The sequence below is a fragment of the Acanthopagrus latus genome, chromosome 19 (assembly GCF_904848185.1).
Source record: "Acanthopagrus latus isolate v.2019 chromosome 19, fAcaLat1.1, whole genome shotgun sequence".
In the NCBI taxonomy this organism is placed as follows: Eukaryota; Metazoa; Chordata; class Actinopteri; order Spariformes; family Sparidae; genus Acanthopagrus; species Acanthopagrus latus.
In genome coordinates, this window is record NC_051057.1 from 22,044,211 (window position 1) to 22,071,638 (window position 27,428).

The 27,428-nt window shown below is 42.9% G+C and overlaps 1 protein-coding gene across 4 annotated transcripts in view; it reads left to right on the forward strand.

Annotated features, from left to right (window-relative positions):
- Positions 1–27,428, forward strand: part of LOC119008768 (cadherin-6-like) — a 68,555-nt gene that overhangs the window by 20,709 nt on the left and 20,418 nt on the right. For 2 of the 4 annotated variants that reach the window (XM_037079419.1, XM_037079417.1), the window contains exons 2-6: positions 4,326–4,709; positions 14,960–15,254; positions 18,346–18,465; positions 23,299–23,466; positions 26,082–26,269. In XM_037079419.1, the coding sequence (XP_036935314.1) occupies positions 4,473–4,709; positions 14,960–15,254; positions 18,346–18,465; positions 23,299–23,466; positions 26,082–26,269 (1,008 nt within the window). In that variant the 5' untranslated portion in view covers positions 4,326–4,472. Of the gene's footprint in view, positions 1–20; positions 213–235; positions 437–4,325; positions 4,710–14,959; positions 15,255–18,345; positions 18,466–23,298; positions 23,467–26,081; positions 26,270–27,428 lie in introns of those variants that run through there. The other 2 variants (XM_037079421.1, XM_037079418.1) reach the window with 2 other exon arrangements.

Here is a 27,428-nt window from a genome sequence, read left to right on the forward strand (position 1 = left end):
CAAATTGTGTGTTGTTGTGTGTGTTCTCTCTTTTCTTTGTGTCTTTTATAACTTTATACTGGTTGGTCTGTTTCTTTCATCATCTCTCTTTTCTTCCTTTGTTAACATTTTGGAGCTACATCTTTGTAAACTGCTACATAGCTACAACAGATAAAGTTAGCTTTCTTGTCAGTTAGCTAACAGCGTTTGGCAGTTAGACCGCTTTTCACCAGGTATGTGGAGGCCCTGTTGTGTGTTGTTGTGTGTCTTCTCTCTTTTCTTTGTGTCTATCATGACTTTATACTAGTTGGTCTCTTTCTTTTATCCTCTCTCTAATTTTCCTTTGTTAACATTTTGGAGTTACAGCTTTGTAAACTGCTACATAGCTACAACAGTTGAAGTTAGCTTTCTTGTCAGTTAGCTAACAGCGTTCGGCAGTTACACAGCTTTTCACCAGGTATGTGGAGGCCATGTTGTGAGTTGTTATGTGTCTTCTCTCTTTTCTTTATGTCTTCCATAACTTTATACAATGTTTTGGACGTGTGTAAACTGTGAAGTGAGGCTCTTTTATGTTATTATTAACAGAATATCTTTGGATTTTTAATGTTTGTCAGATGAAACAAGCCAAAAAAAATGTTAGTTGTATCCCTCAGAATAACTTATACATACAAGCCAGTGTGCTACCTTGCTAGTGAATAAGCTAGCATGCTACTAGACTTGTTTCTTCACGTCTGATATAACTTTAAACAATGTTTGGGCTTTTTTTTTCTGTGATTCTCTCCCACTCTCTTTTTCTTTCTTGTTCAAAGCGTTTCAGGAGCTGTTTTGAAAACTGCTCCATAAAAGAGCTAAAGTTTATTTTTCTTGCTGGTTAGCTAGCAGTTTTCTGTCGTTAGCCTCCGTTTTTCACCAGGTGCGTAATGTTGTGCATAAACTAAGCAAAGTAAGACATACATACAACATTGTTAGTAAGACACGAGTTCACAGTCTTGAGGGTCTTAACATGGTTTTGGTGTCCATGTCATCAGCGGTCTCTGTTTGGGCCAGTGGGAGTAAAAGTAAACAAGACAGTCAAACTGTCTCCATGAGACGGTTGAACAAAGAGCAAAATAGCTAAAAATGCACAACTGTATCAAACTCTCCATTATATGTGTTTGAACCAGATCTTTCTTTGCTGCGAACAGCTTGACAGACTGGTACAGAACTGAAATATGCAGCTACTGTATTTTGTTTATGGAAGCCAACAAAGACACCCAGCCGACATCAAAACCCCCGCGCCAAGTTTGCTATAAAGCCGTCCCTGTCAATGTAGCGAGACATCTGTTTGTGTAAAGCTCAGCGTTTGTTCTCTGACATTCCTTGATGTTTTTTTCTCTGGTATCAGATTGTTCAGATACCAAACTTAGACAAATTTGTGGTATTGTGACAGCAGCGCTGCTTTTTCGACGCCCCAGCACCTTTTTTTTTTCCCGTACTCGTCTTCTCTCGCTCCATTTCCTTCACTCCCCTTCAGTCCGTCTGGCTCCACTCCTGCATGCAGGTCAGGGTACTTAATTCACGTCCAGAGACATCGCTTCCTCATTCCCTAACACACCGTGTGAGAAAGGGAGGGGGGGGAAGCCGACCAGACCTGCCATACATTGGGACTAGACTGCGCCCTCCTCGCGGCGCCCCACCGCTCCCTCCACCCTCGCCTTCTGAGAACGAGCGATACGGAAGAACGTTACAGACGCTCCCCCAGCGGACCCGCTGATAACCCTCCTACCAAAACCCCAGCCGACGGAACACTGGCGGCCTGGATATCGCCCAGCCGGGGAGGAATAATGAGAACAAAAGCAGAATACATGGCCTTCTTTCTCTTCCTACCTCCTCCTCCTCCTCCTCCTCCTCCTCCTCCACCTCCTCCACCCCCGTTCTGCGCTGTTTCCTCTTGTTCCGTTTCCTTCCCAACATTTGCCAGCGCGTTCTGTGTCGGCCTTCAGGAGGACAGCGGACGGAGAAAGCGAGAGCACAAGGGGGGGATGGGGGTGGGAGAAAAATGATTGAGAGACAGGCGAGCGGAGATACACCACTGCCCACATCAAGGCCTCTTCTCCGAGCTCTCTTTTTTTTTTCCAGCAAACAGTCATTTTGTTCAGTATCTTTACACTGATCTTAAGGTAATAAACTGGGGTTGACATTGCCCAGGGTCTCCCATTGGCATTCTGCTGGGTCTGATAACAAAGTGTGCCGAAGCAGATTGTTTGAAAAGATAGAACCGGGCCCGCTCCACACAGAGCCGCGCACTCTATTAGATGTTGATTCAGGGGCGGCTTAATGCCGATAAAGTGGCTCCACACTTGCTTGTACAAGATGTAAGCCCATACGTTTGGTGTGTAATATTTTCTAATCTGATATTTATCAGGTTAGGCAGCACTCAGCCCAGCCCCATCAATCAGATGACTGACAGCCTACGCGTGTGTGTGTGTGTGTGTGTGTGTGTGTGTGTGTGTGTGTGTGTGTGTGTGTGTGTGTGTGTGCGTGTGCGTGTGTGAATGTATATCAGGAGGCTCGTGTGGACGTGACGGCAGCAAGGAAGTCAATCAACATGCAGGTTACAGATTTGAAGAACCGCTTTTATCTGCTGCTGAACGTCTCGGGCCTTCACATGTCACTGGGTGTCGTATAGATCCACCTTCACTTGAGGCTTGAGTTAGGAATTAGTTTAGTATTGATCATTTTGGGTTATTACCTGGTATAAAATGTGAGAAAAAAAGTGCTTCACATTCTCTGAAGAACCTTGTTTGAATTAGTAATCGACTCATATGTTTCCGTTTGGGATGATACCGATTATTAGTAACTGATTACTGATAAACTGCAATTCACACAAGTACTTTACTGTACAATTTTTGGGTACCTCACTTGAGTGTTTTGATTTTTAGTTACTAGTTACTTTGCATAATTCACATTATTCAGCTTATTCAGTACATTTACCCAAATGCTGTACTTGTACTGTGACTTCTTACTGTCACTCCACTACATTTTTTGGAAATATTGTACCTTTTACTGTCTGCATTTTCTTGTCAATTTTACTTACTAGTTACTTTCGGTCAAATCAGTGCATTTTTATACTATTTATATTTAGAAAAATGCTAAATGTCTGAAAAATAATTTGGCCAGACAGTGAAATACTGTACATACTTACAAACATATGTATAATTTACTTTTACATATATTTACACTGCAACATTTACTGCCAGAAAATGACCTTTTATACTTAAGTACATATAATAAAAGATACTTTAAGACTTTTACTCAGGTACCTTTTATAAGGGTGACTTTTACCTTAACAAAAATAATATTTTCACACAATATCTTTACTTTTATGAAGTATGATTGTTTGGATTTTTAACTTAATTGATCTTATTGACAATCAGACACAAAAAAAACACCAATAATTGTAAAAATACTGACCATTTTCCTGATAATCAATCGATCCATCCTGACAAATGTATTGTTTTTGTCTGATGAACTCCCAAAACAAAAGAAACTTAATATATTCAGCAGGAAAATGCTGCATCCAGAAAACGTTGATTAGTTGATTGATTATTTTCAATGTGGGAATCAGTTTGCGACCGAAACATCTGAAATGTAAAAACACCACAAGTTGTAAATGAGACAGAGTTACTCGAAATGAGAAATCAAGAGAGCTGCGAGTGAGGATGTTCTTATTAAATCACTTGTGTGTTTGGTTTTGGATTTTGGCAACACTTTCACTCAGGCGCGGGCTTTTTATGGAATGATTGCTAAATGTCAGGGGTCACCTCAGATCTTCCATCCCGAGCAGGTGGAAAACTTTTAGAAAAAGCAGAAAAACTGCCTGCGGTGGAGAAAAAGCGTCTGAACTGAGACGATGCAGGAAAAGAAAGTGTGAAGATGAGCAACGGATCTGAGAGTGAAAATAACTTTGTGTCATAAAAAGTAGGCCGATTGATTTTATTACAAAACACTCTCTTACTATTTCTAATTTCAGTGTTGTTTTTTTTTTTTGGTTTACTCATTTTGTTTTTTGTACAGTTTTTCGGTATGATTTCAGACTTTTTGCCTGTAATTTCACTTCATAGATCTTATATCTGTATTGATTTTGTTAAAACATTTTTGGAAAGAGACCTTGAGGAGTCTCGGGTCTTCTCGCTCCCGGTCTTCACTCGTTCCAGACTCAATTTTAAAAAGTACTGTGTGTTCAAACGAGCCAAGAACTCGACTGAGTTGGTCTGGACTGCTGGTTATGAAACACAACAAGAGCCTGTGCGGTGCCGCCTCTCCTCCCTGTATTGACTCTCTGTTTCTGTCTGTAAATGTTCCAGGTACTGTTCGACGCCCTATGTGAGTGTGAGGATCCGTTCCTGGTTCAGTAGATTACAGCATGAGGACTGATCCGATACTCTGACCAGAACCCACTGGACACAGACCACTGAGGGGGGGAGACGACAGAAGGCGGAGGTGGTGTGGCCATGGACAGAAGGAAAGCGTACGTGCTGATGGTGCTGTGGGCCGTGGCCCACCTCAGCTCTCCAGGGTCCGGGCTCAGGGCCCTGCGAAGGACTACAGGGGGGCGGAGGGGGTCCACGGGGCTGACGGGACAGGACGCCAATGGAGTTCCGCTCAGGCGCTCCAAACGAGGGTGGATGTGGAACCAGTTCTTTTTGTTGGAGGAGTACACCGGGACAGACATGCAGTACGTCGGAAAGGTAGATTCAGAACACATTTTCTGTTTTTTTTTCCTTCATCAGACACACACAGAACCACAAATCCACAGCAGGGATGAACACACACATTCAAATACAAACTGCGACACACACATATCACACACAGGTGAAGGGGTGGTATCAATACAATCAATATTTAAAGGGTAAATCCACCAATTTCATACATTAGAGTGGGTTTATTTAGTATAAAGTGTTTTGTGGCTCCAGAGGAAGCTTCATATAGTCTGATAAGTTGCCTCCAGTGATGCCACTATGGGGCCAAGTTGCATTGTGGGTAATGGCTGCAACCTGACTTTTAAAAAAAGAACAACAATGTGTGGAATAAAGAAGTTGATATCTCTGGTTGGGTCATCACCATTACCTGCTTTTCAAACTTTCTGCCTACATTACCCACAATGCAACGTAGCCCCCAAGTGGCATCACTGGAAGCAATTTATGTTTCAAGTATCTTTTTGTGTTTCTTTAAGGAGAAGTGAACTGTGCTAAAATTATAACATTGCCAGAGATCTTTTATTGATTGGCTTGAGAAGATGGTTGACTCGGGGCGGATTTGAGAAACGTGCAACAAATTTCTCAATTTCGAATTTCTTTCTCTTTGCTGAATCACTCAGGGGTGGTATTTTGAGTTGATCTCTGGAATCCTTATTTTTTGGGGGAGTATTATTCGAACTTGCAAAATATACCCCTGTCTTTTAAAAGAAGACTGAAAAACTAATGGACAACTGTCAGGGCATGAAACCAGTGATATGTTAATCAAATTGAATCATGTTATGTTGAAGACCTTGTTTAACCAACCTCCTGGGGATGATAAAAATGCAGAAAACAAACAAAACCTTCTGAAAAATTTATTTTTTGCAACTGTAAGAACAACACATTGGTAGGACAACAAAATCTTTCAAATATATTTGATTAAATTAAGCAGAAAGGCACGTGTCACAGCGCTACGTCGTAATTTAATTTCAGTCAAGAACAGCGAAACATCTGGCTGAGCACTTCACAAGCGTTAAGTATTCACTACTGAAGCTACGAGACCTTCAACATTTGACAACTTGTTTATAGAAAACACTTAAAATTGTAGAAGTATTGGTGTTAAAATTTGGTAACATAATGAGATAAATCAAACACATCACATATATATATATATATATATATATATATATATATATATATATATGAATATATATATATATATATATATATATATATATGTATATATCTATGTCCTCTGCTTGAATCAATTAGTTTAACTGACTCCCAATGACTCCTGTGTTGTTGATTTGTGTTTTAACGTGTAAATAACATTGCAAACGTTTCTATTTATATTCTACAAACGGAATGGTGAATTGTCATTTTCATCTCAGCCCTCTGTGAGAGGCGTTCTCAGAATCTAACCTCTCTCGCTCCGACGGCAGTTTGTTCAGAGCGAATTAAAGGCACCGCTCTGGAAGTCGGCGCGAGCGGCTACAGCCACCCACCACCGTTTAACAAAGAGAAAGAAATCCCCGGGATGCTGGCAACGCTGTTAAGTAGATAAGTGATGTCTGAGGAGTGAAGACACCGCGGCTGTGACCACTTCAGTGACAAAGACGGAGAAAAAAAAACACCTTCCATCTTACAAATTATAACTTTAAGCTAAAAGACAACTGCCCTCGGCCTCGTCGCATTGACTCTCTGTCGCCTATTCTGAGCCTTTTTCCTCAATCTCTATCGTTTGTTCCTCTGCGACTATGCCGCCGTCAACACAACACAACTTGAACTTTTTACACGCCGACATTTGAAAAAGTTGCTATTTTGGTCCATTTAAAAAAAAAAAAGCCTCGTTATGTGCTGTTTGGCCAATACATATTTATAAAGAGGGAATTCTGCCACGTCTCTTTTTTTTAGTCCTCCCCATCCATCAGTCCAAACGAATGCAAACTTCACCAGCTGTATTTGCATGTTTAAGAAAAAATAGATTTGTGACACAACATTTTTTTCGGAAAGTTTAGTCGTTATGATAGCACTAAAGAGGCGGAGAAACCAAAACTACCTGCAATGTTTTTCCTCAGTTGCATAATGGTTTTCTTCTAGACAATTATCCTCTGCAGCCTCTCTACACTCAAAGGAAGAGATCCGCTCTTAATTAGAGGCTTCAGAATAAATAACATCCTGTGTGTGAGTGCATCATTCTGTCTCTGGGAATACGAGAATCATCCCCATCACGGGATAGTAGACGTGACATGATACTCTGATCGGCTATTGCTCATGTATCGGCCGTCCGATCCGTCCTTCCTCAGGCTTTGTGTGCTGTCGACTGTCCGATGTGTTTTGCGCTTTCTGTCAGCCGCACGGCCGCCTGCACCACGTCCATTCCGCTCACATCAAGCCGTCCTAAAGCGGCCGTCCTGCCCTGCGGTACAATATGACTTCCTCAAGGTATTATTTGTTCAACAAAATGAAAACACAGTGTCGACCCAGATAACATTGGGCGACGTTACGAGAAAGACGGGGCTGAATAATGCTTGCTTTACATGCAGCGGAGCGGAAGTCAAGATATCACTCTCCTCTCCCAACCTACTGTAATTGAGGAGATTGTGAAGCATCGTCGCAAGGTCAGGACGGCTGAGGAAGGAAGAAAGGCTGTTTTGTGCGAGGAGTTGAATGGAGCCAGTGCTTTGCATTCCTATCGTGTGTCCACGGAGGATAGAGTCATCCAACCAAATGAGATTCAGCAACATACGTCCTCCCCGAGTGAGGGTTGACTTTCAGCCCCGGTCTAAAAGGATTACAACACTCACCATGGCATGAGGCGAGCAAATACGAGGGGAAAAAGTTGAAAAGGACAAAAAAAAAAACACACGCACGGAGTGAATGAAGATCAAAAGTGAGCACTGAGCATGATCAAACCACTTTGTCTTCAGAGAGTGCTGATTGATGTGCCACTCGTCCTTTCAGCTTGTAAAAGGACTAATAGCAAAAGAAGAATGGATTATCTGAGTGTGGTATACACTTAAAGAGCCAAAGGCTGCGGCCTAAGAGCCCGTCTCCTGAAGACGCCATTAAGGGATCAACCTTTGAGCGCCACACTTAATCATGACTCTGAGCGCTTGTTTTCTTCCCCCTTCCCCTGAGCACATGCAGCTGGGCGCCTTTTTCCTCATTGTCAGCTCACTAGCCAGTTAGTCGCATAGGATTGCGGCATGTAGATCTTATCTGATTGCAATTACTGTTTGTTAATTGCCAGATAAAGTACAAGGGATGAACGAGCCGCCCTAAAAGGAATGAATAGCTTTTTTTTTTTTTTTTTGGAGTTGAATCGTTGAGTACGACCATCTGCATCCTGTATCCTCAGGTGGAGGCCATAGTCTCGCAGTCACGGCGGTTATGAAGGGAGGAAAAAAAAACAGAGACACAAAAGGAAAAGCTTTTTGTCATTGCTGGTGACATCATGGCAAACTGGAGAACACAGCACGGAACAAAACCACTTTTGTTTGCTGTGAAAAAGTGAATTGGAAGTAACACAATGGCAGGTTATTATAAACAAGGGAGCCGCTCTTGACACACAGTAAAAGATAGAATGATGAAACTGCACTTGAATTACAACATCCCGTCTCCAGTTATTTGGTAAACTCGATCTCCCCCCCCCCTTTTTTTCCTCTCTCTTTCTCTCTCTTCTTTATTTATTTATTTATTTTTTTTGCAATGGCTGTATCGAGTTGTGAAGAACAAATGAAACTTTAATCTTTCCTGAACAAGCGTAACAAAAGCAGTTGGAAGAGGAAGGAATTAACAGAAGCGATCGAGATGAGCAGACTCTGGCAGCGTCTTGTCGGGGAGCTGGTTGGCTGCTAATCTTGCTAATCTTGCTGTATTGGCCAATGATTTTTTTTTTCCCCTTCCTGCAGGAGGGGAATTGTACACTGCCTCTCATTAGCAGGCAAGCTGCATACAGGCCTCGGAGGGCCCGGGCTGTCACTGGGGGAAGAGAATGTTTGTTTATTTCATTATTTCTTACTTTACCAAAGGGCACATATCCACTGAAAATGGTTAATGGCCTGTGGTTTAGGAGTGTTTGTGCTGTACTATCATATCTCATAAAGTATTTACAGCCCCTGATAGGCCCCAGTGGTTCTGGGCCTGGTGGGTAGACTCCTCAACATAGTCCCTCGCAAGTAAGCAATGTTCTCTGTATGTGAACAAACACACACACACACACACACACACGCACACACACACACACACACACACACACACACACACACACACACACACACACACACTCCTGCAAACGCTGGCCTCCAGTAATGGGCTGAAAATCAGAGGAGAGAAAAAAGGCGAACGAACACAGACATAATATGCTTCCCAGCCCTGTGTGACTCAGCGGCTGAAGCGACCTGGGGGAAGGACTCGAGCGTCTTATGGCAGCCGAGTGGAAAGGTGCAGGGATTTGTGTGTTTGTTTGTGGGGTGGGGGGGGCATGCTCCCTGTTCATGCTCCCCCATTACCAGCTGCTCACCTTGGCAAAGAGGCAAGGAGTTTGCAATATGGCACAGGCCTGGCTGTACCCGCGCCATGCCAAACCCCCGCGGTCTCCAGCGGGACCTGGAGCACACATTGGCAGTGTTTGTTGATTAGACGATAAGTTCCTGCTTGTGCGCTGGGAGGGGGGGCGACTTCAATTACGCTCGTCTCCTCCACAGCGGTGGAAAGGGTGTGATGAGGTCACGCAGCGACGAGGCCTGGCAAACATCTGTCTTGACAACGTGGCGGGGCGAAGCGATGTCTAAGCGAGATACGCCGACGTTACAGCAGCACCTCGGTTGTTCTCCGTGCTATCGCCTGCCTACTACTGTTTCAACACCTGCTGGTTTTGCCAGGGTGAGATTAATTGATTCTCTATCATCAAACATTCAGGCCCTTTCTCTGTAATCAAGCAGTTTGTTAGCCAAGTTTTAATAATATGGGGCACAAGTAGATATGACAGCAGAGCAGCGAGGGTTTAACACATACTGAGGTCATGAGGCCAAAGTTGAAAAACTACTATACGAAACTTTGTAGGAGGATGATGAGGTTGATGATTTTTCAAACGTTTTCTTGATTTGCAGCTGTGGATTACAGCTGGTTTACAGTTTAAAGTGACACAGGGCTATTGAGTTTTAAATTGGATTAAGCTTCATTGAATAGACGGGAACCGTTGGACCTTGGCGGACGTTTGCGCTCACGGGATGCCATTCCAGTGTGCAATTCATAGCCTTATCTTTAATCTCTAATTAATCTCTAGTTTCATTTGCTTTTGCTTTTTTTTTTAAAGAAAATGTTTTTACAGGTTAATCTGGAAACAAATAACTAAATAACACATTTTTTTCAGTAAGGCTTTATAAAAATCATCAGTAATAAACGAAATGTAGTTAATAGTTATTTTATAGTTAGCAAGCAATTAAATGCTTTAGAGGCCATTGTTGTTATTATATGACTTCTGAAGCATTTCATTGTTTGATAACAGCAAAATTACTATTACCGTAATTAAATGTTATAAAATGTAACCTTTACTATTTTATCACCATATATTGACCTTTTATTACCATTTACCCCAAAGTCTAAACAAACAGTAATTTTTAAATGTGGAAACAAAAGATTTATTCAAAAACCTGTGAACATTTAATATTTCAAGCTTTGTCCTGTAATAATCAACAAGAATTTCTTAAAATGTGTGCCTTTATGGAAAAAAAAAATGCAGAATGATAATGCAGGTTTAAATTTTTACTGGAAACATGTTCAAATAGTCCTTTTAACAGTGACATGTTAAAAAAAAAAAAACAGGGCTCAAAAGACAAAAATGATGTAATAAAAAGACATTTAAGTCTAAAATAAATACCAGAATCAGCTGAAAAACACTGTGTATAGTTTGTGTGTAACTGTAGAATCGAAACAACTATTTGTTTTATAAAGAACGAGACAGAGGACACGACCTTTAGGAAGCTACAGCCCTGCAGCAGAGTAAATACAAACTGTTGAGGATTATCTGTTGCTAAAGGATAATGTGCTGCAAATGAAATATGGGACACAAAATTAAAAGATGTCAGATATCCACAAGAGAGAAATATATGTTAACTGACATTTCACCTTTAAGTCTCTGCCGCTCTGACCACATATCTCAAGTTTACACATCAACAGACATTTGATAGGCTATTTTTGTGCACAGTCTGAGGCTACCATCTGGCTACAGAGAAGGCAGCCAGTTCTCGACAGGCCAGGACACAAGGCCTTAAAGGCTAACTGGCTAATTGCCCTAAGCAGCCCACTTCCCAGTGCCATCTTTTTGGCCTAACTCGAGTGAAGCACAAATGGCGGCCAGATCGAGTCTGCACTAACATTTGCTGCACTTGAAGCTGATTAATTTCACAAACAAAGACGGCTCGCTTGTAAGTTCTCACGCACAGATGTCTGATGAGTACCACTTCACTTCTCAGCCCACTTCAAATGAGAAGATGAAGCATGTAGGAATGGGACTAAATATCTTCTACAGTGGAAAAAATGCCAACCATTGGAAATATTATTATATCACTGAGCCTGAGGCTAATTGAGTGGAATATTTTAAAATACATAGTCTGATGTTGATGATATAACAGTTAATGCATTAGTTTGTTTTACAGTTGATTCATTGAAAAGAAACATTATGCTCATATCTGTCTTTAGTCCTTCGAGTATTACTTTATGTGAATAGTTTACCTGTTTTCAATGCAAATCAAGTTGTTTCAAGTATTCTTTGAAATCAAGTTTCATTTTCCCTGATTCGAGTGCAGCGACTTGATCTTTTTTCAGTCAAGATGAAGAGACTCATCTTTAGAAAAGAATGAAAACAAGTTCATATCTGTGGCAGACAGTTTTAAATCATAGACTGACTGTTTTCACTTCTTTCAAAGGAAGAAATTAAGCTTCAAGGTAATTTATTTGTCTTAAAGTGACACAGATTTGCAAAACAAAAGGAACATTTATAAACTCCTCCATGCTACCTAAACACAAGGACAGTTATTTAACACATCTTTGCGTTAATTAAATGTAAATAGTAGGAACAAGACAGTGATGGTAATGTGATGTTGTGGAGGAGACAGGTCTCAGTAAAGATGTTTCATGATGTTGAGGTCGAGACAGGTCTCTGTAAAGATGTGTTGGGATGTTCAGGAGGAGACAGGTCTCTGTAAAGATGTTTTGGGATGTTACAGAGGACACAAGTCTCTGTAAAGATGTTTTGGGATGCTACAGAGGACACAAGTCTTGTGTAAAGATGTTTTGGGATGTTACAGAGGACACAAGTCTTGTGTGAAGATGTTTTGGGATGTTACAGAGGACACAAGTCTCTGTAAAGATGTTTTGGGATGTTACAGAGGACACAAGTCTTGTGTAAAGATGTTTTGGGATGTTACAGAGGACACAAGTCTCTGTAAAGATGTTTTGGGATGTTACAGAGGACACAAGTCTCTGTAAAGATGTTTTGGGATGTTACAGAGGACACAAGTCTCTGTAAAGATGTTTTGGGATGTTACAGAGGACATAGGTCTCTTGTATAGATATTTCAGGATGTTGTAAAGGACACAGGTCTCCCCATACCCTCTAATTGAAAGGACATATGTCAGTATGGATTTGATCCTCCAGTTGAACTCTTTGCAAGAGGGCTTATAAGCACTTCTCCCAAAATGTCAAACTATTCCTTCAAGAAAATAATGATTTTAGGCCTAGCCATTAGAGCCACAATGACTGGATGAAATGGAGATTTTTTGCAGTCTCCCAGAAGCCCTGGTGTTAATGGGTATAGCGTCATGCTCCCTGCCTTGTTTTTTTTACGATTTGGTACCGTAGGAGGGTAGAGGAGAAAAGGCTAGCTATTGATGTGCCAGAGCTTCTGGGTGACCATACTGACTGCACATGTGGCTTTCTTTTCTCCCCCTCTGACAGTTTAATTGTATTTTCGATACAAATTGATCAAAGGGCCATTGTGAATGCACGTTGGGCTGCCACATTGATTTCTAGGAGAGGTTGGCTTTTTTTTCTCGCCCCTCTTAATTTGAGTAGAAGGGCAGCAGTAAATTCTCCTCACCAGCAAGATGGGCGACTGGGAGGGACGGGGTCACTGCAGCAGGTCCTGGAGTTCGATACTCTGGGCTACCTTGTAATATCCTTCAGGGGGTGAGGAGTAACTCTTCAGAACCGCAAGATCTCTCTGTTTCCATAGAAATGACAGTCGACACAGCATATGTCACACTGTCTATCTCACATCACAGCTGAAAGGAGAGGACTCAACGGTTATTAACTGAATTGTCGTGCCGGCAGAGATAGGCAGCTTGATAGACAATCATAGAAAAGGACATTGCAGCTATAACAGCAGGAGAAAGATAATAGTGTTGAAGTGGATTGTTTTCAGCCAACTGAGTCTCTGTTTGGAAGCACATACTGTAAAGCAGAACACAGAAAAACAAATAAAATTTCTGCAGGATGTTCTCCTGGCTTGGTTAAACAGACAGAATAAGGAAAAACAAAACAAGGGTTGTTTTGACCAGGATTCAAGAGGGTTAATGAAACAGTGCTCCACTGCAGATCCTAATCCGAAGATGCAAAAATTCTGCAACACACTCCACTGGCTTGGTGAGACAGACAGAGAAAGGAATGAAAACAGTCATTTTTACCAGCATTCAAGCAGGCGAACAAAATAGTGTTAAAGATGCTAATCCACAAAGCTGTTCGTCTCGCAATGTGCCAGCTTCGCCCTGATAAAACAGCATGAATTAGTAAAGCTTCCGAGCACCTGGGATGAAAAGCTTTTTAATATATGATGAGAAGGGAGACTTTGCAATGTGCTCCCACGTGACCTAGCTGCAAACGCACAATATCCCCCCTCAGTCTGTCCACTGGCAGAGCCAAGAGCGCCTGTAGACACAACAACTCGCGCTCGGAGGGAAAAAATATGCACTCCGAACTGTCAGAATCAAACGTGGCAGCTCACTTGAGTTAACAAGGTGTCAATAACAGACCTCAGAATTAAGTCCCGGAGTCCACTTAAGGGGGGTAAACATGCAGATGACCTCGGTTTGTACTTTGCAAACACGTTCACCTCCTTTTGCCCTTTGCCTCCCCCTGCAATTATGACCATGTCCTTGGTTATTAAAGAGGAGAAAGGGAAGTAGGAAGGGACGCAGTGGGAGGGGAAATGACTGGACAAGCTTTTGATGAGTTCTCTGAGATAAATATGTTGGGGGGGATTTGGCGGTGGAATTAAAATGTCAGCGCATGCTAAGCTGCTGTTCATGCAGAAAAAAATTAAACCAGAGATAGAGAGGCAGAGCAAATAATAATGAGAAGCTCCGCAGACAAGTGGACTCCGGTGGTCCTCTGGCGTGTTGGTCATGTTGCTGATCCATCAGGGATTGGCAGGCGGCGGACGTGTGCGCACTCACGCTGGTACCTCGCCGACTTCGACCCGCTGGCATTCTGTTTTACAGCACTGTGAAAATGCCACCGTGGCCCGGCGGCAGACAAGCACGGTGACAACCTGTATGTAACAGTAGCAGCAAATGCAGAATCTAAACGCTCTGGCTGTGTGTTTTTCTTCTTGGCAGGATGTGAGTTTCACAGGGACGAGGTGAAGCCACGGATGTGTACCGTCGTAACGCGATGACAGTTTACTAAAGATGATATGAATCTGTTAAATAACACCAAAGGCACTTATCAAAGCTGTCAGAGTTTCTTTGCCAAGGCCCAGGATGGTCAAATCACTGATATGTGCTCAGTGCATCAGAAATACTAAAGTGGAAAACTGTGATTCTGCTTTGAAATTTGATTTCGTTGACATCTCTGGTACAAAGTGCTCATCGCTGGGAGGTGTTTTTTAGCTCTGCACTACTTCAGAGATCACCTGTCAATCATACTCTGCAGCCAACGCTGTGATGTTTTCCTTTTTTCCTAAACTTTATGCAGATGAAGTTTTTCTCTTCACCGTGGCTATTTCTGCTCATGCTAATGGGAGATATTTCCCTGGAAAGAGCTAGCTGACACTCAGTGTTCATAAGAGCAAATTAAGCAAATGTGAAAGCTTTCATAAACCCGAGTTTGAATCACTGTTGTGCTATAACAATTAGCAACAGAGAGCTGCAAAGTGGAAATTTATTAAAATGAAAACGCCACAAACTGCTGTTTGAAATTGTTGTTTTGCTGCTGCAGGGATCAGCGTTATCATGTTTTCTCTTCTTTTCTCTCTGCAGCTTCACTCAGATGGCGATCGAGGCGACGGGAGCGTGAGGTACGTCCTCACCGGGGAGGGCGCGGGGACCCTCTTCAAGATAGACGAGAAGTCCGGGGACATCCACGCCACCAAGAGGCTGGACAGGGAGGAGAAGGCCTACTACATCCTCCACGCCAAGGCCATCAACCGCTTCACCAACGAGGCGCTGGAGGGCCAGTCCGAGTTCATCATCAAGATCCACGACATCAACGACAACGAGCCGCGGTTCACCAAGGACGTCTACACGGCCCGAGTGCCTGAAATGTCTGACATCGGTAAGTTCATGCTGCACATATTCTTCATGAGGTCTTCGTGTTGAAGTTCTACAAGACAGGCCTGTGAGATGTGGAATCATGATGACAATATTGTGATTGAAATTGACAATTGACAATTCTGAGCAGATTTTAAGGTGTTTTGGGGGGTTATTTTATGCGATATCCAACAGGGGAAGGCCATAAACACGATTCAGACTTGACCTTGGAACATTTTTTGTCAAAACAGCCCTGACTCAGTGTCACTGTCAGGGGTTTGAGTCCAGATATTTCCTTTTTCCATTTCCTTTTATTTTGTAGGGTCAATCCTCGTGTGAAATCTTCTGTTTTACACTTCCTGTCTGTGCGGTTTCCTGCCTCTTCTGCTCGCCTTTATGTCACCTTCCCCCCGTTAGTGTTTCCTCCCCGGTGTATTTGAGCCCGTTGTTACTGTGTTGCTCCTCGTGTCTCACCGGCATTTGTTGCTTCTGCTCCGCGTTTCATCCTGGTTTGTACTCAGTTTAGTTTTGCTCTCGGATTCGTGCCTTTTTATTTCCCTGTGTTCTGTTCCTTAGATTTTTTGGCTTTATTTCATTAAAGCTTGCTTTTTTTGTTTTTCAACCTGCCCTGAGTTTTAACATTTGGGGTACTTCTTTGTAAACATTAACACTCGAGGGTCTGCTTACTTGCTTACAGTTCATTAGCAGAAACTGGTGAGATGTTGTTGAAAGCGCTGAAAAAAGTTCAGATGTCGACCTTGAAGATTATTTCCATCAAATCCACTCAGTTTTAATTATTTTTCAAACATTTTCAACAGTGTCTGTTGCCTGTACTTCTCATTCAATCTCCTCATTTGTTCACCAGAATGTTGTTTAGTTTTACAACATTCGTACTCCTGTTTTTTCACTGCATGCAGAGCGTGATGTCACAAACAGAGCTCACAAATCATTAAGAGTGATTACATTAATCCCTCCATCCTGACGGCCTAGATCCGTGTAACCATGCAACCCTTCCCCCATCCCGTAGATAATAATACACTGCATAAACCAAAAAACAAGGCGGCAAACACATAATTAATAATGACAAGACAACTATAAATCAATACATCATAACTTATTCCAGTTTTTTAGCTGTACAGCAGGCAGAGACGAGCACATGTAGTGTGTGAAAAGCCCATGTATTGATCATGAAATAGACGATAATTGCGTGTTTACACAAATTAAGGTGTGTGTCTGTGTGTGTGAGGAGCCGGATTAAAAGGCTCATAATTCAGATGGGATAAAGACGTTATAAAATGCCAGTCCTGCCGGATCAATGGGACTTTATCAATCATAATAATGATGCAGACTCAACAAAGAGGGCCCCGACTAATTAATTGAGGGACTAGGAGCTGTTTTATGAGCGGAGAATAAACAAGGTAAAGCGTCTCTGTGACGGTTACAGCGCTGGTGCAGATAATCTTTTAAATACAGCATTGTATCTTATTAAAACAGTATTTAATTTAATTACCAGCATTGTCAGCTGTGTCATCACAGTGAATAACTGCGGATTCCACTTCTGCAGTGGCAGTTTCTGAGCGCCATTCACTGGTTTTCGCATTATCATTTCTTCTTGTCGTTCGGCACCAAATTAAACTTTTATTCGCTGTGCACTTTGGCTCCAGCTCTTAGTCTAAAAGTACATGCCGGCCTCATGAATATATATATACAATATAAAAAGGCTTCTAATCAATACCGGCATGAAAACATGGAGTAAACGCCCTTTTCTGCTGCTGCTGCTGCTGCCACGCTGCTTCGGGGACTGAGGGACATCGGTCTTGCAGCCCAGACATGTGACAGAGTTGTCACTTGGTTCAGCAACCCCAAGAGAGAGGCCGGCACTTATCTAAGGGCAGCACGGGTGCCCATGGCAACAACCGAGGTGTGATGTCACCGCTTGGCAGAGCATGTGTTCACGAGTGGCTGCGTCGAGACACTGCCCCTTTAAATGTGACATATACTTTGAGTTTTATTATAGTCTCACGGCTCTGACATTGTGCTCTCGGACTCTCAGTCTGGGACGACGTTGACGCCGCCCGTCTTTGACAACTGAATGATTACAGTCGGGGTAATTTAGTCCCCCTGCACAAAAAACTGTGATTATTCCTGACTTGTTTGTCAGAAAATTCTGTTTCTCAAAAGCTTACAGTCGACGATGAGATGGCTGATGTGGATCAGTGATATTTTTCTAAAGAGCCGCCATGTCAGAAAAGCCTCTTTGAGTCTAATTCCCTAGTTAAAGGTATTAGCGATCAAGGTTGGCTGAACTTGCTCAGGAATCTTCCCGAACTGTCACTTACACCAAATCAGACAGCCGTGGTCTTTCTCTCTCTGCTTTCTTGGTTCCCCCATTTTTTTTTTCTTTCCCCAACAACATCCATAAGAATCACATCGATTTTTTTTTAATTTTTTTTTTTTTACGAGGGGGGAACTTTCCTCGCACCCGTTACAGATCAGCACTGACATCAAATTAGAGAAGTTTCATGGGGTCGTTATCACATTGTATTGCACAATTCTATATTTATACCACTTTGCCATTAAATATTTCTACTCAATTAATTTTCTTCTGCATGTAATGAGGCAACACTTGGCCCCGCAAGGCGCCATTTGGGAGGTAGCACTTGGCTAACTGTTTCCCTTTGTTCTACTGAAATAGGGCTTCAGCCTCTCTGGAAGAGAAAATGGATCACAGTTGTTCGCCTCCTATCAGATATTTGGCTTCTTAGACACTCCAGATCTGTGGATACACTAATAGGCTTCTTGGGGTTTGCAGTAGAGCCGGTATCGGTGCTGCATGTTTGCTTAGAGAGATATACTTAGAAAAAAAATACATTAGGACGTATCGATCACCGGCGGAAATCAATCATGTGTAAGGGTATAAGTGGCCGAGGGATAAAGATTGGATGGGGTAATGCAAAAGGACAGAAATGATCGGTCGCATTCTGCACGAGCGTGATTAGAAGAGGATCCGACACCTCATCAGAAGGTGCATCAGCTTAGCCAATTATCCAGCAGGCAATTTTCAGCAGTATTGAAGAGTTGATCTAAATCATTGTGATGAATCTTCTTTCCCCCAGGCACCTCGGTAATTCAGGTGACAGCCACAGACGCCGATGACGCCACGTACGGGAACAGCGCCAGGGTGGTGTACAGCATCCTGGAGGGGCAGCCGTACTTCTCCGTGGACCCAGACACCGGTCAGTAATCAGCCACATGTAAAACCCACACAGAGATCCTCTATTGTTGACGCACTTTGTATTCCCGCCTCCAAGTTTAACTGCAGCAGAAGCTCCGTCTGTCAATGCTGCGAGAACACTTCAACTTGTTCCCTGAAATCAGCCAGTTTCAAGAAGTTTCTCTTCACACACTTTTTAAAAAGCCGGCGCGTGATCACATTCATGAAAACTGGATCTTTGGGGGCTTTTCACAGATGAGCCCATGGCAAGAAAATCTCCATCTTTAAGTCCGTTAAAACCTGAAGAGTCCTCAAAAACCTTGGTTTCTTAAAAGAAGCAGAAAAAGTCTGCAGCTACAGTAACACAACGTTTTGTCAAGGACTTTCTGGATGTGGCAGAAACGAGCTGATCTCATGAAGTGATTAAAACAAATTGATTTTCTTTGAGATCAAGTTAAAATAGCCGTATTTTCTTTTTTGCAGTGTATCATCTGCATCACCGTTATGTCTCTCTTTTTAAATGAATCTTCCGTCTGAAGAACAAAAGGGTACTAAAAAATTAATAAACTAATAAAGGTGCATTCTGTAGTTTTTGGGGAAGACATTTTAGTCTCTTCATGATTTCCTGATTTATTTTCCGCCTGAACAAACTAAAATATCAAACTCACTTTGTTTTCATGACTGAATGAACAAACTGACCTTAAAGGACAAACACAGTTTAATACTACTTTGTTTATACATGGCAGACCCGGCCAAGTTTTCCAGCTTGAAACGTAGTCCTGGGGACCATATTTCCCTCTGATAACAGCTTGTTTATTCACTTCTGGTACAAAACTACACAGTGTCCATCTGAGAAACATTTCAACATGTTCTCTGAAGTCCAGCAATTTCAATATAACCCTTTGCCACACTTTTTAAAAGCCAGAGTTTGGCTCAGCATTCATGAAGACAGGGAACTTTGGGTGCTTTTCACAGATGTGCACATCACGAATGAAAACATCCACTTCAAGAAAGAGCCTTAAAAACCTTGGATTCTGAAGAGAAGTTGGCTTTAAAAGAAACCAACTTTTCCCGTATTCTTCCAGGATCTCGAGGAAACGAGCTCTGCTTGATCTCATTAAGAATAAAAAGGTTTTTCATTGGAATCAAGTTAAAATAATCTTGTTTTCTTTTTTGCAGTATATCGTCTGCATCGCCGTCGTGTCTTTTTTTTTTTTTTAACTGAATCTACTGTCCGCACAACAAAAGGGAGCTGATAAAGAGACCTTGAACCTTGAGATCTCTGCGATGAAATTTGATTGCAGAAATGCATCTGAAACATCAAACGAGATCGTCCACGTGTTTGTCCTCCAGAATCGAAAGGCAAAGGGCTTTTCTTTGGTTTTGTGCTGAAATCTGGCAAACAAATGATAACATCTCCCTGCACAGTTTAGCCTCAGTAGACCAGCATGCTCTGCAGCCATGAAGGATGCTGCTCTCTGACTAACGTACACAACCCCTCGCTCTCATCTTCTGGTGCCGGCACTCTCTCCACCTACATATGTAACCCTCAGCCGAACGGAGGTGGAGACGTAACCGGAGCCGAAACAAGAGGAGGCAAGGCGAGTTTCACCGGGAAAGAAAATTAAAAACAATTTGTCAGAGAAAAACTGGTGGAATGCTTTAAACCAGAACCAGAAATACCAACATGTCTGCCTCCTCTCCTCTTGCAGGTTGACGGGCGTGGGGAGGATTTACAGCAGACAGAGTAGCAAATCACCAACCCACCCCTAAAAAAAAAAAAAATCTACCCGCTTTGCTAGTTTTTAATCATTAATGTGCGCTTTGGAACACATCCTGCTCATGTCTTTTTTTTTTGCTTAAACAAAAGAGAAACGACAAAAAAAAAGCCATTTGCAGATTAGCGGAGGGATTAACAGTAATATGGTTTATCCCACATGTGGTATGTAAGCTGACATCCCCTCTTACACAAAGACATGCCTGGACATCACATTATAAGCAGGATTTGTTCCTGCTCTCCTCCTCCTGTGTGGATGCATTGTAGTCATTTAGCGGGGAACAAAGGTGGAGACGGAGATACAGAGCGAGAGAGAGGCTGCAGTATGGCAGCGGTGGAGTATGTTCGCTGCCTTTCCTGCAACGATCGCTGCTCTCTTAGCGCTGTGTTGTCCGTCAGATGTGCTCCAACGTTGTTAGGAAGCAGTTGCATTTGGCTCTTTTTTCTGCAGCGTTATGTATGGGAGGGAGAAGAAAAGAGCAAGTCGGAGGGCCTTTTGAGCGGCGTAGGCCAGAGCGATGCGCGGCGTCAGCCGCTCTCCCTCTTTATCTTTGTTTGATATGCAATGAATCATCTACTCAGTCTGAGAGTGATGAAGTTTGTCAAGGCAGTGTATTTAGGGTGAAATGTATTTTATTTCATCTCTCTTCTCCCACTCAGGTGACGTCTCTCCCTCTCTCGCGTCTTTTTCACTATGCCTCAAACTCAAACTGTTTAATAGCAGACGAGATTTAAGAAGCCGTCTCTGATGGGTAGATGGAGCGCACACCTTTTTTGAGTACGCTGCCAATTACCGCTTTCACTCCGTCTCTGTCCGGACTCCAAACTGGAGATCTAAGGCAGAAGTAAGCAACTGCATGGCACTTGAAAGGGCTGAACATTAACACGGCGTGAATTCCAAAGAGGAGATAAATGACGGCCAATGCCTCAGAAATTAAAGGAACGTTCTGTGGTGGGGAGGTTAATTTTGGGCCCTTTGGTGCACTTTAGCCGTTTAAATCGTAAAGAAAACAGACCCAGAAAATGTGCTCCTGGGTGGTCGTGGAGCTCCGTGCCTCGCTGAGCTCACCGAGCGAGAGCGCTGACCTTTTCTGTAATAAAATGTTCTTAGTGGGTTTAATTCTCCGGCCTGTAGAATCATAAATCTAAAAAAAAAAAAGAAAAAGAAAAAGAAAAATGAAATATCATTAATTCAATACAGCTGATGCACACTGGGGTTATTTTTAGAGATATTTCAGGTGGGCACAGTGATCGTTGGATATATGTGTGCTCCCACCTGTGGAAACGGTTCATTATTTTTATGGCAGATGGCAGGTTGATTTTAGGAAGGTCGACCAGACTTTTAATTATTAAAAACGAAAGACTTATAGACTATTAATTGGCTCTGTTCATGCCAGAGGTGGGCAGTACATCCACATACATCGTTATTATGATGTGAGACTACATCTGCTCGTGGAATTTGGATATCGGACTGATTTTATTCTGCTGAAACAAACCAAATAAACAATCTCTCTTTGTTTTCACGACTGAATAAACAGACGGACCTTAAAGGACGACACAGGTTCATGCTGCTTATCTTTGTTTGTTTGTGGCGGACCCTGCCACCAGTAAACAGCTTGTTTAGTTTGAATTTCTCAGACTTGTTCTCATACTTGTCTTCACCCACTGAGTCAGTTTATCCATATCATTGTTCATTATTTATCAGAAAGTGCTTTGTTTTAGTATTTTGTGAAAGTACCAACAGTCGTCCCTAAAATGTTGCAATATCGATGTTGAGTATATCGTGTAAAGTTTTTTAATGTCTAATTGTGCAGCTTTAGTTGCTACTGTACATATGACAGTTGCATGTTGATAGTTAAATGTTGACTTATTAATAAAACATAAAAAGTATAAGCAAGTATATGATATGATTTCCTGGCCAGCTGTACACTAAGGAATATTTTCATTTTCACCACATCTTCTGATTATTGTCTCCATGAACTAGTTCATCGTGTAGTCGGGAAAAAAAATGTTGATTTCAGTTCTTCAGAGTCCAAGGTGAGCTGCCAGTGTCTTGTTTTGTCCTCTCATCAGTCTAAAAATTGTTTTATGATGCATAATACAGAGGAAAAACAGCACATGTTGACAACTAAGATGCCTTAACAAGCCAGTGTGGATCATCTTTGCTTGTAAAATGACTTTCTGTCAAGTCAAGTGTCAAACTAGTTACCTATTATTCCTCAGTAGATCGATGAATGTTCCCCAAACATTATGTTTGACAGAGAGCATGAATTTCACAACTATGAAAAGATTCGCTTTATTTCTTTAACAACTTTTCTGATTTTCTGATGGACCCAAATGTTGTATTTGCTGCCTCAGAAGGACACTATTCACGCAGCTCCAGGGTCAACGAGGTCACGAGGTCCTCTTGAGCTGAGCACAACGCTTTCAGCTCCACAGAACCTGAAGAGTGAAAAAGGGAACAAATGAGCTCCGGCTGACATTTGGGAACAAATGATAAATACAAGTGGTTCGACTTTTGAGTATTTTGACGCACTTCTCGGCGAGGTCAGCTTCCCATCCAGATTCTCACCAGTGAGATTGAAAACCCTCCATAAATTCTTTTTTTAGGTTTGCATAAATCTTTCCCCAGTTATTAATCAGTCTCCTCATGATCTTTTTTTATTTATAAAAAAGTCATAAAATAGTGAAACATTTTATTTTTGTCAGACCATCAGTTCACAACCCAAAGATAATCAGTTTTCTGTCTTACATGACAAAGAAGAGCCGCAAATTAAAGCATTTTGAATTTTGAAATAAGAGAATTTATGGCTTTTTGGCTGAAACGTCGACCATTGAATAACTTGTGATTGCGGGAAATTAATGTTTGACAAGTGACTGTTAAGGGCTTCAGTGGATTTATGACATTGGACTGTATAAATAAAAAAATTAAAATCAAACTCCCTTGACTCGACTATATAAATTAAAATGTAAGAACACATAGATATGAGTCAGCAGATTGTGTGCAACTGTGTAAAAGCACCTGATCACACAGACTTTTCCTCTTGACATAAAAAAATCTATGTGTTTTTCCATCAGGCCTGATCAAGACCGCCCTGCCCGGCATGGACCGGGAAGTCAAAGAGAACTACCAGGTCGTGATCCAGGCTAAAGACATGGCCGGACAGATGGGCGGACTCTCGGGAACCACGACGGTCAGCATCACCCTCTCTGATGTCAACGACAACCCGCCACGCTTCACCAAGAGTGAGTCCAGCCTCCTGCACACCCACACACACACACACACACACACAGAGTGACCAGTCCTCATGGAAAACCACTTGTCAGTGTGAGCCGGTGCCAGGCAGGCAGCCCCCCATCTGGTGTCAGTATCAAAATGAATTTGGATTATTGCAGGGAGCTCTGGGTTTTTGTGCGACTAAGGCGGGCCTCTTAAAGGCAGCGAATAATTAAATATAGAGCCATATGACAGAGCGAAGGGTCCTGCAAAGTGCATCAGATCAGCCCTGTAATCCCTATTAAATGAACAGAGTACATTCGCTGAGCTTTATCTCCCCCACTCTTCCGCTCTCTTTGTCTCTCTCCCGCTATTAAGTCCTTTCTTTTTCCTCCCTTTTACTCCATAAAAACCAATGTTCTCAATTTAGTGCTCCAACTGTCCTTGGTGCACTTTATACTTCTTTTTGTTACCCTCCCGCTCATCAATCATCAATCCTTCCTTTCTTCTCCCTTCCTACTCACTTTCAGTCTCACACGTTGTCTCCCTTTTCTTCTCTCACCCCTCTCCTCCTCCCCTCCTCCCCTCCTCCCTCCTCGTCTCACTTCCTCTCATGCATCTGGCAAACGGCGAAGGCAGGCAGATCAGACTGACAGATTACTGGTGTCGTCGTGTTTCCCCCTCACTAACAGCGAGCGGCGACTGTACAGTGGGCGAAACAGTAAGGCACGCGACCGCAGATCTCCCGCCGTCCCCCCATTTATCACTCCCTCCTCCCACCACTGAGCTCAGGGAGGGGAGGGGGGGGTGAGACAGACGCTGTCATCCCAGCCTTCCTCCGCCAATGAATGAGCAGCGAGAGGGGGATGGAGGGAGATGGATACGACGGGGATGGAGGAGGTGACAGCAGGGGAAGATAGAGGGAAGAAAGAGGGAGAGTGATGCGGGCGACAGAAAGACAGGCCTGTGATGGAGGGAGGGAGGGGTGAGACAGACAGAGGGGAAGATTGAAAGAGGGGAGGAAGAGGAAGAGATATTGTAATGGGACACCCAGAGGAGGTAGAGTGTCAGGAAGCGATATCATTGTTGTCTGCCGGAGTGATGCCTCTTCTTTTCCACCCAATGCTAAATACCTGTTAGCCTAGGGAAACCTTCGCGTCGCGCGTCCCTTTCCAGTGTGTGTGTGTGCACGTGTGTGTGTGTTTGCGTGGGGCGGCGAGTGTCATCGTCACGGAGACCTGCCGACTCAGGCGTTGCCAAAACACTGTCAGCATGTTTTATTAGTGTGTCAGTGCTGTTTGTCTCCGCAGGCTGTGTGTATATCACGCCCGCTCCCCTGCTGCAGTCCGGCTATTTATTTAAGCATACGAGATGCAGCTGGGGCCGCCGCCGCCGCCGACAGGCAGCCATCAATTTGTCCGCCTCAAACCACAAAATCATCTTACAGACTAAAATAAAAAATAAAAAAAAGAAGAAGAGGAAGAAGCAATTAATTTATGTTAGGCAAATTGGTCCAGAATTTATGTCACATCCTAAACTCGGGAGTCGATACCGCTTGTAGCGACTTCTGCTAAAAGGACTCAATGTCTGTTTTTGGAAATATGTTTTACTGCGTGAGAAATGTGTGCTGCACACGCTGATCTACAAAAGTTGCAGCACTAAATCTCCCACTCGCCCTCTCCCTTTCACACACTCTCCCTCCCCCGGCTCTCTGATTGGCTCTGACTCACTCCTCTCTCTGAGTCCTGTGTTCTCGCCGCCTGACTCACTCGCTCGCACACGCTCTCTTTTTCCACTAACAGGGTCATAAAAAAAAAAGGCTACTTGGGTTGTGACACTCGATCGGGTGTCAGAAGTGGTGTTATTTCTTTTTTCTCTGGTCTGTCTGATGTGTTGTTTGTAGGTTAATCTTTGAGGTGAGTTTCAGGGCTTCTTATAATATGCAACACTCTTGAATGAAAACATCTAAAAAAACAACTAGAAGGACTTTGTGATTAAAATATGTTGTGGATTTGTGTAGGCTGCTTACATTATCCCCAATGTTTCCAACAATGTTTAAACCGAAGTAATCCAGGATGACAGTGCATTTCATTCAGACAGCTCACTTGTGTTAATTTAACTTGTGGGAGAGAGTCAACGAGAATGGAAGGAAGTCAATGAACAAGACTACAAAGTAAGGTGAATAAAACTCAAAAACATGACCCGGTCTGTGAACATTTGTCCCGAGTCAAACCAGATCTCCTCGAAGGTCCAAGAGAGAGTCAGAGAATGAGGAAGGAAGTCCATAAACAGGATGTAAAGTAACATGAATAAAGCTTAAAAACATCCCTCAACATTTGTCTATTGGTAGATGGCGGATGTTTAAAGGTTTCTTCACCACCAGTAAAATAAATTTCACCCCGTGTTACTTGCGCGAGTTTGAACCCAGGACAGTTTGTGTTTATTCGTCGCAAAAAGCCAGATTACCCATTCTGTATCAACCTCTGACTGAGCTCAGCACTCAGCAGAGTGTTCTGGTTCTGGTTCTCTGTCTCCTCCTCTGTAATGTTACGTTCATGAATTGAAGTACTGTCTCACAGCGTTGCTCTGTTTCAACGTTTCATGCAGCCACCCAATCACAATGATGAAAATCCTCTCTTCGCAGCCCTCTTCGAGTTCAGGGTGCCCGAGTCCATTGAGCTCGGAGGGACGGTGGGACTGATCCGCGCCATGGACGCCGACATCGGAGAGAACGCAGAGATGGACTACAGGATCATCGGGAGCGACGGCCCCGGCATGTTTGACATCACCACCAACAGGAGCACGCAGGACGGCATCATCGTGCTGAGGAAGGTCAGTGATCGGTGAAGGGGTATGATGAGGTCGTTTGAGCGAGGGTACTTTCTTCCTCTCTTTTCAAAATGCAATTTGTCATCCTCCATTTTTAACAGTTTCAGTTTGTTTACTACAGAATAGAGCCCTCTTGATAAAAACATTGATATGCTCATTATTTGCAGCTATTACAGCTGTGAGCTTCATGAGCAACAATGAGCGCTTTGTTCCTTTTTTCTCTCCCTGGACCTCGCCTGTCAGGCTGCACTAACCCTCTGATTGGTCGAGCATATTGAGGCCTCACAATAAAGCCTTCAGAGACGTTTCACATGTGATGTTCAGTCATTTGTCTCACGCCTGTCTGAAAGAACAGATACGCTTCTATTTGAATCAATACAGCTGTCTTCACAGGCTGCGTAACAGCCCGCGCTACATGAAACAAAGATAAGACATTAAAGTAAAGATCCTTAAGATTTTAGTCCTGGGTGATTTGATGTCACCAGTAGTTACTGGTGGTTGCAGCAATTGCAGTGTAATACTACAGCAAACACTCCGAGTGCAGCTAGTCTGTCAGAAATACAACAGACAAAAGCAAACCAGTGCATCTGTGTGCAGCTCAGCCAAATGAACCCATGCTGTTGTGAAAAAGCCAGTCAATCCTTGCACATTACGCAGCGTGTCATTAGCAAACACAACCCGATTTCATGCACGCGGCACCGGAAGAGTTCGACAAAACAGCCAAAAAGCAGAGTACAGTGGAGTCGGTTACCTCGCTGAAGAGCTGTCGCCTCCAGCTCGTCACCTAACGTCTCGCAGTGCCTGGCGCCTTCTCTCTCTTGTTATCCTGCGATATCGAGAACTGATCCGCTGTCAAAAAAATTCCAGAAAATTACCATGTTTTTGATGAACGATCAGAGTCAGCGCTAACCGCGGTGACAGATATGTTTGACTGGTTCACAATAAAAGCCACCCACTGTTTTGCAGCAGCAGCAGCAGCAGCAGCAGCACACAGTTCCTTAGATCATGTGTGATTGAAAGTATTTTCAATCCAGCACTGGAATGGTGGACCCCACCACTATAAATATCCTTACTCCATCCTACATAAACAAATACTTTATATGGCTATTTGTACATTTGGTATAGACCTCCAACCTATGTTCATTGGAGCCCGACTGATATG